This window comes from Hoplias malabaricus, chromosome 12, assembly GCF_029633855.1.
Source record: "Hoplias malabaricus isolate fHopMal1 chromosome 12, fHopMal1.hap1, whole genome shotgun sequence".
NCBI classification, from domain to species: domain Eukaryota; kingdom Metazoa; phylum Chordata; class Actinopteri; order Characiformes; family Erythrinidae; genus Hoplias; species Hoplias malabaricus.
Window position 1 is genome coordinate 9,934,594 of NC_089811.1, and position 13,537 is coordinate 9,948,130.

The following is a 13,537-nucleotide window of genomic DNA, read 5'->3' on the forward strand; positions in this document are numbered from 1 at the left end:
AGGCTGATAAAAGTGTTTTGGTTGTTTGTAAAAGTGTTTCAGGCCGGTAAAAGTGTTTTAGTTGTTTGTAAATGTGTTTCAGCCTGGTAAGAGTGTTTTGGTTGTTTATAAAAGTGTTTCAGGCCGGTAAGAGTGTTTTGGTTGTTTGTAAAAGTGTTTCAGGCCGGTAAAAGTGTTTTGGCCATTTGTATTCACAAGCTCCATTATTGTATCCAAAAGTAAGTGTGAGTGTTGGTTTAGACGATTTAAAGATGGATCAATGTTTGCCATTGTGAAACTATCGTATTAATTCTTAATTTTTAGGTTATTTCTTGTTGAATAAAACAACAATTGTCATTTTTTTAAAATTATGCAACAGTTGCCATAAAAAAAGACAAAAGTGCAGATGAGATTTAAATTTTGAATTACAATTATGCACTACACAAATGTGCTTTGTAGCCTTAATGCATGAAGCATTTGAAAGTAATGTACAATTAGAAGGGTCATTTAATCAAGGAAAGGCGGTCTCTGACTTTTGCACTGTTCGGGACACTATGAAAGCATCACCTTCATTGCAATGCAATGGGCAAGTTTCGAGCTGCTGGTTGTTAACAACAATATCCCATTAGATCTGCCATCACTGACAGCGACAAAGCTGTAATAGGTTACACTGACACCTGACACACACACACACACGTGACAGAGCGTGAACCAGACTAATATGACACTCAGGTGGTAAATAAGCTTAACAAGAGGCTTGAGAACAAGAGCATGATTACAGAGAATCTTTTTAAAGGCAGGGGAGCTTCACAAACGACCAGCGGCCGATGCAGCTGCAGGTGCTAATGGACACAGTGTGACCAGGCTTGGACACGTTTGGGGTACGAGGGATTAAAAATAAAAAATAAGCATGCTGAAAGAACAGATGAAGCCATAAAAATTAGCCACAACATTAAAACTCTCTCAGCTCCACTGACTACACAGGAGCACTTTGTTCTTCTACAATCACAGACAGTAGTCCACCTGTTGCTCAGCATACTTTTGTTTTACCTGCTTTCACCCTGCTCTTAATTGGTCAGAACCCCCATTGGACGCCCACAGAGCAGGTATGATTTGGGGGTTGTGTCATGGAACACAACTTGTGTGGGTCGTCCTCTAGTCCTTCATCAGTGGATAGAGGAAGCTGGATATCTTTGGTTGGTGGACTACTTTTAGTCCAGTGGTTTAAAAGTTCCAGCAGCACTGCTGTGTCTGATCCATTTGTACCAGTACAGCACACACAATAACGCAGCTCCACCACCACCTCAGTGTCACTGCAGCACTACGAAAGGTCAACCACCCACACCCTGCCTGCTCTGTGGGGGTCCTGAGTGTTAAAGAACCGGATGAAATTTATGCAGGCAAACAAAGTATGCAGAGCAACAGATGGCAACAAAGTGCACCTGGGTTCCATCAGATAACCAGTCCAAACAGCACTTTTACTTCAGATCTGAAGCAACCACAGCTGATATTCCACTGGAGTTTATTTACTTTGTATTAACATAATTAGTAATGATCATATTTATTTTCATGTCCGTTTACACTTCATCAGTCACCAGTGGTCAGCAAATATAATGCTGCAAGAATGAATACCAACAGATCTCTCTCTCTCTCTCTCTCTCTCTCTCTCTCTCTCTCTCTCAAGGCTGTGATTCAATTAACAGAGTACCCTTTGATGTGCGGCTCTTATTGTGTCAAATATGCAAATGAGGGGCGGTCTCCGGCTCATTACAAAGGAACAAATCTGTAATCTAATGGCCGCCTTTCTGCTCCAATCCTCTTGGAAAGTGACAGACACTGAGAGCATGTGTTTTTCCGAGCTGGTAGAGTGTTGGGAAATTGTTTGAGGCGAGAAGTGTGGATAACAAGCTGTGATGCAATATGTTTATTAATATGAATGTTTGGGAATGCTTTTTATATCATTGCAGCCGTATCTGTAGGGAATTTATAATCATGGGATAATTCAGCGTAACGTACTGGTATAAGGCTTAATTTGTTTGACAAATTCTGGACATTTATATTTAATTCTGTCCAATAAATTGTGACACAGTGTAAACACCGATTCACTCTATAACCACTTCATTTTGATCAGGGCCCAGGGTCACAGTGGGTCCAGAAAACACTGGGCGCAGAGACATGCCATGGACTGCATTCCACTGCAATATTAAACACCACACACTCACACCTGTGACACAAGTGAAGAAACCCATGCAGACACTGGGAGAACACCCCACTCTCCTCACAGAGTTGTCTCCGGCTGGTGTCATATGTTACCCATTATATTTTCACATGTAAAGATACACATAGAGAGCGTAGGAACAGTGCTGTCACCTCCCTCAACATCCACAAGTGAGGCACCCTTGTGCAAACAGCTATAGGTGCAAACATGAGACACAAGCCGGAGCATCTGTGAGTCCTTGTTCTCCAAGGAACCCAAGACTCCCATGTGTGGAGCTGAGCTGGAGCAGGAAAACAAAACAGAAACCATGTGGAAACAGAAACATGAGACTGAGGTGCGTGAGGACAAGGACAACAACAACAAACAGAGACGGAACAGTTGGAGTTTAGGTGCCTTGCTCAAGGGCACTTCAGTTGTAAATGTTCAGGGAGGAAAAAACACTGTCCCCTATCCCTCATTGACACACATAACACTCCACTACACCACCATTCTTAAAATTAAATGTTCTTTGAGTGATGCCATAGAAGAACCACCGTTGGTTCCATAAAGATACGTTTAAATGGGTAAAAAACCTTAACATCCTTTTAAAGGTTCTTAAAGAAAATCCTTCACTCACACTTCATGGTTCTTTATGGAACCAGAAGTAGTCCTTCAATGGTATTTCCCAATGGACCCTTGTTAGCACCTTTATTTTTAAGAGTGCACACTCAAAAACTAGTAAATATTAGTGTTGAACCTATAGGCTACTAGTTAATGTCATTCTTTGGTCCAAGACTTATCCTAAAATGGGCCCAAGTTATATTTCTCTATGATATAAATGAGAGGAATTTTTGAAAGTCACCACTATGGTGCCCTGTGGTGTACAACGGAAAATCCCAGCTGTTTCTGTAAATGAGAAATTCAGCTTACAACTGGAATTCCTACTAAGGGCATGATGTTGATTCCTGACTAACATCCGTACATATCCATGCAGAAAGAGTTCACAATGACTGGGGTGCTGACATGAAGCTCACCTGGAGTCTGCGAGCGTTGCCCTGACGATGGCCCAGGCGGAGACAAAGAGCGCAGGAACACCTGAAATCAGAGGCATTTGTAAGATGTTAAGCACAGCGTTTGTGCTCTTTTCCATCACTAATGGCTCTTTTTGTGCATTTTGCTTTGTCCCAAATAAACCTCCTGTGCTAATTGATCACTGGATACATTTTTTAAACTATGGAGAGGCATCAGGTGTAACAAGCTGGAGCCGGAGGAGGTGGGGGCTAATTGCGAGTTCTTTTATTTCAATGTTTTGATGTAATCAAGGTCAGCGCACATGCAAACGAGGGCAACAGAGAGAAAGGCGTAATGGCCATTCAGAGAGAGGACCACTTGTTCAAACCTGCTGGAACAGTGTAAAGACAAAGAGCTGGGAGCAGGGATCATGAGAAATATGGGACCATGACTTATGCAGCGTATGGTGCTAAGGTCTCTAATGCCTTTTGTGTAAACGAATCATGAATAAAGGAGTGGAATACTTCTATACAAGTTAGAATAGCCAATTTTTTGAGAAATGTTAGAATAGCCACATTACAAGTGCTTCAAAATAGCACATATGCAGTAGTTACACTGTTGTAACATAGGCTGTTCATATGTTACTACATGGTTAATTACAGACATTTAATATAAGTAGAAGCAGGGACACTGGAAAAGCCATGCATGAGTCTAAACTGTCAGAAAAAATATACAGTATTGGTACATTATTGTCACTAAATGTACAGCAGTGGAGTTAAAGTCCAGTTGTGTTCCCTAAAGGTTCCAGCAGAAGATGGGGCATCTGTTATCATTCTTTATAGAACAGTGTCAAGTAAAATAACCTAATAAAAGTCCTGAAGATTAAACGGGGCGTATGAAATCGACACAATTTTAAACTCTACAATTATAACAGAACAAGGTACACTGTAAAAATGAATTTTACAGTGGAAAACTGTAAAACCATGACAGTAAATGACTGTAAATGACGGTAAATGACTCTTTACTGTAAAAAATACATTATTTCACTGTTAAATGCACAAACCATTATGGCCGTTACAAGTTTTCAAGGACTGGGAGGAGTTGAGACTCATTAGGGAGCTCCCAGCATGCCATGCTGCTGAATGAGTTTCTTTGTGTTTTTCTGTCTTTGAGACTTTTTGATTTTGGGTTGCATTGGGGTGATTATTTTGTGTATTTGTGTGTGTGTGTGTTGAGGTGTGTTGGTCAGGAAAGTTCACCATCAGTCTGTGTTCAGAGTGCTGGAGTGTGGGGCCCAGATACCGCACATTTCTTTGGTCCTTTCAGTAGTACTTCCTTTTAAGGGCTAAATATAGGATGTGAGTCGACTATATCTAAATATGGCTATATCTCAGTCTCCATTCTCTCATTTGTCACACAATTTACATGTTAATTTTAGGTTTTTATCATAAATCAAATTTATGATTGCCAAAAAACCTGACCATATATTTACGGTGAAATTCTGGTAACCACAGCTGCCAGTTTCTTACTAATTTTACTTACTAATAAGTGTACAGTTATGTTCCCTAATTAATGTTACAAAATATGTGCCCTTGAGGGTACCACCACAGTGAGAGTTATTCCAACAATGTAGACGGCATAAAGTGTGGAGCAGCAGAATGGTGTTCTCTGAAGTGAAGTTTCCTCATTCTTTGCAGACTGAGGAAAGCGCTGGGAAATCAAATGTGAGTCAGAGAGAAATCAACAGAAATAACAGCTTCTCCACACACAAATATCTCTTTATGATCTTGGGGTTTCACTGCACCAGAAGTATAGAGATGTTCCAAGCACACAGTGGCCCTGTGGTCTACAGTGTAAGCACAAAGACGGCTCATTTTTAATTGCTGTTCCTAAGAAGCTTGTTTTGAGAGATAAATGAAGGTTATCTTCACATGTTGTTTGAGCCCAAATTGAGCCCAAGAACACACACAGGCAAATTATTGGATTACAAAGAGAAATATATTTATTTTTGGAAAAAGCAGGAGATTAACACAGATCTGGGAATGTGCAAGAATTAACTGCAATTCAGCAGGGAGAGCAGATTGGTCTCAAGGTGAATCTGTACATATCAGACTCGTACAAATTAAACTAACCATAATCATAATTAATAATAATCTTAAATAACCTCCTACAATTCTTTACAGCACTGTTTCTCTGATTTCTCTTCGGGTTCCTGACAGAGGGTAACCAGCAGATGGGAGCTCACTTTGTGAATGTAAAATAGCCACAAATCCTAACACATCCTGACCGTTTTTCTCATACAGGTGTTACTGATATCTGCAGTGCTCCATTTTATTGCATGTGCACTACTTTTCGGAGAGCTTATTGTACAGTTATTCAACATTTCCCCGAAAACCAGGCTTGAAACCAAATTACTGATGTTGAACACTCAGAAAAGACTCGCACAGCGCTTATCATCTAAAGACCCAAACCACAGGTGCGGGACACACTTTATCTCCAAAGTAGTCTCCCCCATCCCACTCTAAAGGCCGATTTCTACTTCTGTGTTGAGTCTAAGCGGAGCATATGGCGTAGTGAGATATGCAGTAGTGTAATACACCTATTTTATACATTTTTGTAGTGCGCCATTTATGGACTAGGTCCTTGTTTGGGACAGAGCAGAGTTTACATGAGGTGCCAGGAAAGGAACAAATACAAAGCAGCACATTTTTCCCGCGTGGAATTGCTTCTTGTGGAGTTTTTTTTTTTTTTTTTTTTTTTTACCTCAAAGACCTTCCTATTTTTCTTTAGTTTAACATTCTTATTCATCCCTGAAGCCCACATCATGTCTAAGGAAAACTCTTGCTATGAACCTGCCACTGTCTGCTTTTCTGTGCATGGAGGAGAAGAGTTAATGTTTTGTACTTCTTTGGTTCAACATAAACAATGTCTGTCCGATTACTGACCATTCACAGTTGCTGCAGTCTGTGTTGAAGCAATCCGTAGTTACATTTCTGTAGAGGTGTGCCTCAGGCTGCGTAGGGTTGCCTATGATGTTGGGTCGATGTAGAGGGCTTCACTTGTTGCCTGTTGTGCTAAATGCTGGGTTTAGCTTTTCTGAGTCTTTGTAAAGGTTGTAAGGATTGACCTGTTCCTTCACTCACCTACGGACACTTTTGAAGTCATCAATCCACCTACCAACTTGTGTTGTTGGACCACAATATGATGATTAGATCTGGATCCCAAACACCACCCCAACTCATCCCAAAGATATTTAATGAAGTTCCACCGCTCCACTGCCCAATGCTGGCAGGCTTCATACCCTGTTATCCCCCAATGAATTTCATCCCATGCTTTTCTAAGTAGGACACAGAAGCTGGGTATATACACAAGGGTGCCTGTGCCCACACTGGAAGCACTTAAAGTAACATAAAGAGACTACATCTTCAGAAACATATATAATCAAAGAAAAACAGAGAGAATGGTTTCATGAAACAAAGCAGTTGTTCTCTCCTGAATGGTCAGTTTAGCTTTAAAAAAAATGTCCTCCTACTGACCACAATTAGACTCATTCTTTCACAGGTGTTTACTTGAAGTTTTGGCTTTGTAAGGCATTCAGTCACGAAGCTCTATTATCTCAGTGAAAAGACAAATGTGTTTTCGGTGTGTGCGAGTTACGTAACGGTCTGCTGTGGCGGCGGACCTCATTAAAAGCATTGTGTGGAGTCAGTGTACAGTAACGAGAGCTGCATCGTTATAGCTACGCTCTTACTTTGACTTGCAAATGTCTTATCGCTTCTTCTCTGTGATTATGCAACTGGCACGAGTGACATTGTGGTCTTTTTTTACAGCGTGTTCCTTACGTTGCACTACCCAGGGGCACTGATCAAGCCCACACACCTACAGCTAACACGCAGGGCTAAACTTTTCCAATAGGCCCATCTGCATATCAAAGCTGTCTGCATATGTGCTTTACCTGGAGTGGCCCATCAAACCTGAGTGACACGTAAATAAAGCGCTCTTCACCACGTTGACACTTCAAAGCAGTTCGAAATACCAAAACACACAGAAGTGCTCTACGGTGGCGCGTTCTCCAGAGTGGAGTGGGAAGAGTTCGTGCTTATAGTGGAAGTGAGGCTTAGGCCAGAACATGAAGTGCTATGAAAGATCTGAAATCTGATGTTTTTTTTTTATGCTGCACTTATTACAATGTAAATAAAATGTTATTAAATAAAATAACTTTAATAACTTCAAGATTGATGATGTGATAATAATAATAAAGTGATCAAATTGATACCTTGGTGCTATTGCATGTTGGAAATTCACTACTTGTTTTCAAAAGGGTCTTGTGAGGTCAGAGTTGGTGTTGCTGTGTTGTTGTGATACTGTGTTAAGCTACAAGAGAGCAACAGGGAACGAGAGGAGAGTGTTCAGAAACCCCATGCTGAGGTGAAAACTCTCTTAAAAAAAACCCTAAAAACTAAAACTAAACTAAATTAGGGGGTTATTCATCCCTGAAGCCCACATCATGTCTGAGGAAATCTCTCGCTATGAACCTGCCACTGTCTGCGTCTCTGTGTGTGGAGGAGAGGAGTTAATGTTTTGTACTTCTTTGGTTCAACATAAACAATGTCTGTCCGATTACTGACCATTCACAGTTGCTGCGGTCTGTGTTGAAGCAATCCATAGTTACATTTCTGGAGAGGTGCGCCTCAGGCTGCGTAGGGTTGCCTATGATGTTGGGTTGATGTAGAGGTATAAATTGGGCTTCACTTGTTGGCTGTTGTGCTAAATGCTGGGTTTAGCTTTTCGAAGTAATTTTGGAGCATTTCTATCGGTCTATTCATTTGACAGTGATATGTTACTGTACCAACATATCAGTGTTTTGTTTTTGTGCCACTAAATGCAACCCTGTGCCTAAATCCTAACCCCACATTAAACACTAATCCTAGCCTTACACCTGGACCTCACAATTAATTCAACATTAGGGGGTTATTCCACAAAGAAGGATTTCTCAGCTAGCCAGCTAACTTAAGCCCGAATTCAGGCCTGTCCAATAGGAACGGAGCTGAGGTTGAAAACTATTGGACTGTCCACAACTTTGGGCTTAAGTTAGCTGGCTAACTGAGAAATCCTGCTTTATGAAATATTCCCCCAAGCATCAAACTTACTCTAACCCCAACCTCAGGTGTCACACAAACCCTAACCTTAACCCTAAAACAGGTAGTGTTTAAAGCAGCATGAACATTTCCCACTTTATTTGAGCAGAAACGTGACACTGACACAGGTCCAATTTGGAAATGGCTATGGCTAAACAAGTGAAATCACCATAACGCACACCCTTGAGTGGTTTATTTCTATATCTGTTATGACCTCTATTAAGCTTTATACAGAAATGAGATCATGGACAAATAAGATAAATTGACAGTCTAGAACAGTTATTAAATATGGGACTAACTTATATTTCCTGATTATTCTCGCGACGTATTTGCCAAGACACTAATAAGTACAAATAAGTGTTGCTTTTCTCTTCAAATGACTCTGATCTCCAGATGCTCACATTTCTCACCAGGATCTGTGCATAACACGTGTCTGAGTGTCTCTTTTTTGTTTTATTCTGGTGTACAAGTACAGATTTACACAGAGCTCTTCAGAGACACGTGAAGAAGTAAATGTACCAACTGTGCTCCTCCAGCCTCGCTATGCTACTGCTTTAATTGCTTTCCATATAGAAATGATTGTAAGGCAGTGGTTCTTAGCCAGGTTGTGTTTTCCATACTTTCATGCAGGAGAAGTTTAATTATTAAATGAAGTGTGATACCACTGGGAGACCAGCTGTGTGAAAGACAAGCTAATATAACACTGGTTGGGGTTTGAAATGAAGTCTCAATTCAATGTAAGAACTTAACTGGCAAGGCGACAGCAACAAGTGCCTTCACAGCCTCATATTTAGAGAATTACTCAAGCTGCTTCACTAAACTTTTAACTTCTACTTTTTAATTAAAAGGACTCAAACATCTTCCATGTCACCTTTTGGTCATCGCCCCTTAAACTTTTAAAATCTGTCCTCCAAATCTGTTACTCAAACAACTTTGAGTAAATGAATGAATGTAAATAACAAAAGCAGCACAAAACAGAAGTATTATTTCCTTTGTAAAAATGCAGGGGACCGCTTCCTCTACCCTTTTTGTTCCAAACAAGAAAACAAGGGATATATCTTCATGCACCATGCAGTATAATACAAAATAAAAAATGCAAATTTTTCTAAAATTGAAAAATTCTATTAATTCCATATTAATTACAATTTTTAAATTGGGAAACAGATTCATTTAAAAAGAACTATATAAAAATTTGGAGATGAGACAGAAATGTTTGTCAGATTTGAAATGTATGTTAGAAACTTCTTAAAAAGAGTTTCATAAATAAACAATTATAAAAGACACTAACTCAGTAGATAGCTACAGTAATAAATGTGTAATTAGGGTATAGGTATAACCTGTAAAAAGAAAGTAGAGAACCTATCTTTCAAAAGGTAATGTTGTTGCTGTCTTTATGTCAGCAAAATATTGCAGGAATCACCTTCATATATTTAATATTTCCTGCAGTCTTTCTTAATGTGAGCAGCTGAAGGAGACCTGGCCTTGTTAATTGTAGCTGCTCAAGAAGGATTTTTACCTGTCACTCCATGGTAATAATTAGCTTTGCAAATTCCTTCACCACATTAATATCTCAGACACACAGGCCTTGGTGCAGGACTGTGTTAAGGTGATGGATATTTGGTGATCTCCATGTTAACAAGGAACCAACTGTCTGCTTTGAATAATGAGTGTAAATTAATGATGATATATATATATAAGTAAGGTTTAATTAGTTTTCTTAAGTAAACAAAATGAAATCAAGCTCTTTTGTTTTGGTCGTTGATTGATGTTGGCTTTGCAAACAGTTGGAAACTAAAGGACTATCTAAAATTAAATTACAAATGACAATGTTATGGGTCCAAACACCTTGCATTTAAGCAAACATTTTACTCCTTATATTGTGCCTTGAATAATTTAGTAGTTAAGCATTAACAACACATCTAAAAACTATGTATCTACTGGTGAGGTTTTCTCTGTTAGGTGGATTACTTTGGCATGGTTCATGTAAATACACAAGTCTAAATTTTTATTTAATTTTACTTAAATATGCTTAGTCTTTTCTTTCTGTAATAACATGTGTAATCATGTAATTATGTACATATGAGCTAATCCAACAAGTCTTTTCCAATTGTAACAAGAGATATTGGTACCACTTTATATAAAGTGCCTCTAATAACTGTGTTATTACACATAAACAACATATGAAACAACAATGTAACTACTAATAAATTAGTAATTGTTACAGATGGATCACAGTAGTAAAGCTTATGTAATTACATTATGTATCAAAAGCTTATGTATCAACTTTAGTTTTGCCTTTTGAGAGAATATGCTGTTCCAACTATTAAGATCCACTTGTGTAATTACAAAAGGCAAAACTGAAGGTGATACACATATGTAATTGCATAAGCTTTACTACCGTGATCCATCTGTAACAAGTACTAATACATCAGTAGTTACATTGTTGTTGCATATGTTGTCCATGTATAATTACACAGATATTAGTGACACTTAATACAAAGTGGGACAGAGATATATATTTATCTCATCATAAAATTTATTTCACTTCAAACACACAGAAAAGACCTACTACAAACACTTGTGTTATTACATGTTCATGAGCTCAAGCTGCTACTGTAATCCACCTGCAATTGTGAACAAACCACCAGTTTTTACATTATTATTGATGCATGTTTTATTATTACATTATTACACAGTTCAACTGCCCTAAAATGTGGTTGGATAATTAGCCATATGGTTAGATACTTCAACATGTCTACATGAGCTATATTAACAATGCCCTCCATAATTATTGGCACCCCTAGTTAAAATGCAGTTTATTGCAGAATCATAATCTCATTCTGAATTTTTTTTTTAAAAAAAGCAACCTTCAACTGAAGTAAAAAAAAATAAAATAAAGAAAAAATCCTGACCGAGAAATAATCATTTCCCATAAAATTACCTGTTGCACAATTATTGGCACCCTTAACAATTTCTTGGAAATAAATGTATTTGAACCATTTATGTCATTTCTATTGTAGTGTATAAAGTGTATCAAAGTATCTAGGAACCTGTAATTAATAATTCATCATTTCCAAAAGCCACTCACCTGTAGATGCCCTTATCTACAGTCAGAGCAATCATCAAAAAGTTCAAAACATCTGGAACTGTGACAAACAAGCCCGGAAGAGGACACAAGTGTATCTTGCCCCCAAGCACAATGAGAAGGATGGTAAGAGAAGTAAAAAGTACTCCAAAGCTCACTGTAAGGAACTGAATCAAATTGTAGCATCTTGGGGTTACGAAGACTTCCAAACAACCATCAGGCGCTATCTACATGCCAGCAAGCTGTTTGGGGGCATGCACGGAGAAAGCTATTTCTGAGTCATACTCATAAGCATAAACGAGTGGAGTTTACCAAGCGGTACTGGGATTTTAACTGGGACCGTGTGCTTTGGTCAGATGTGACCACAATAGAGCTTTTTGGCAACAAACACTCTAAGTGGGTCTGGCGTGACACCAAGGATGAGTACGCAGAAAAACACCTCATGCCCACTGTTAAATATGGGGGAGGATCGGTGATGCTGTGGGCCTGTTTCTCCTCCAAAGGACCTGGGAACCTTGTAAGGACATGGGATCATGAACTCTGTGAAATATCAGGACATTTTGAATCAGAATCTGGTGGCCTCTTCCCGAAAGCTGAAGATGGGTCATCACTGGGCCTTTCAGCAAGATAATGACCCTAAACATGTGGCTAAATCTACTAAAAAATTGTTCACAAGGCACACAATCAAGCTCCTCTCATGGCCATCTCAGTCCCCAGACCTCAAGCCAACAGAAACCCTGTGGGGTGAGCTGAAGAGGAGAGTGCATAGGAAAAGTCCCAGAACTCTGGAAGATTTAGAGAGGTTGTGCAAAGAGGAACGGTCAAAGGTCCCTCTTTCTTTATTCTCCCATCTTGTGAAGAGTTATAGGAGACCATTAAGTGCTGTCTTGTTGGCAAAAGGAGGTTGTACAAAGTACTAACACCAGGGGTGCCAATAATTACATGATTTCATTCATAAGATTTATTTCTTAATGTGTGATATTTTTCCCACCAAATAAAGGCACTTGAATTAAAGCTTAGATTTTTCTCTTTTTTTGCATTGTTGTCCTATATTATTAAAAAAAAGAATTTATTAGAAGACAAAGAACATTTCTTAACCAGGGGTGCCAATAATTATGGAGGGCGCTGTAAAACAATTTTTATAACAATGTAACCCTCCACGAGGGCTCTTTGAAATGAAAGCCTACTTCAGCCAGTGGCCCCATTATGACCCCAATGATAAAACCTATCACCATCGAGGTCCAATGTAGAGGAAGAAGTTTCTTCTAGGAAACAGCAACTGTGATTGAATTTCGATCCAATGTGGCACAGTAATGGAAAGCATATTAGAAGTCTCAGTTCGAGAGCTTGGTAAGAAAGAAAGAAAGAAAGAAAGAAAGAAAGAAAGAAAGAAAGAAAGAAAGAAAGAAAGAAAGAAATTAAGAAAGAAAGAAAGAAAGAAAGAAAGAAAGAAAGAAAGAAAGAAAGAAAGAAAATATGCTTGAAACTATCTGATTTTAGCAGTGTATGAAGTCCATACCTACTTGCAGAACAACAACCAGGTCAATGTGAATAAAAAATCACTGCCTCATACTCACCCCATCCAATCAGAGTGAAACCCCACAGGTATTTTGTGTCTGACAGGAAGGCCATGAAGATGAGGCTGTGTAGGTACAACCCCTCCACCAATATCCAATAATAGTTAGTGGCCAGAAAATAGATGAACAGCAGGACAGTCACCTTACAGCCCATCTGGAAATGAGAGAGGAGCATCAATAGCACTATTGGAACACAATGGAACAGAGGCTGATCTTTTGTGTAATGGTGATAAAGCACTTGTCCTCACATGTGGACTATACCTCTAGAATGTCCCCTAAAAATAAAACAAAAACCAGCAAAAATAATATAATTACTTAATTATTACATGGTAATAAATATATTTGAACATATACTAAACATGGAAATGTGCTATGTTACAGGTTTGAGTTTGAACTTTAAATAAAATATAAACCTCTCCATGAATCTTCCTGATGATGTTATATTGACACCAAGTTGTCTGGATGTATCAAATGTTCTATAGTAAACCTATTGTAAACATGGCTGCTTCATCAGAGGGACCCACTCTATGGAGCATAACCTGGTTCAGGT

At 38.9% G+C, this 13,537-nt stretch overlaps 1 protein-coding gene across 1 annotated transcript in view; it reads right to left on the reverse strand.

Moving 5' to 3' along the window:
- pth2ra (parathyroid hormone 2 receptor a) overlaps positions 1-13,537 on the reverse strand; it is a 77,054-nt gene that overhangs the window by 20,751 nt on the left and 42,766 nt on the right. Inside the window, exons 7-8 of the mRNA XM_066686910.1 lie at positions 12,988-13,141; positions 3,211-3,271 (exon numbers count right to left, since the gene is read on the reverse strand). Of these exons, the coding sequence (XP_066543007.1) occupies positions 3,211-3,271; positions 12,988-13,141 (215 nt within the window). The remainder of the gene's footprint in view (positions 1-3,210; positions 3,272-12,987; positions 13,142-13,537) is intronic.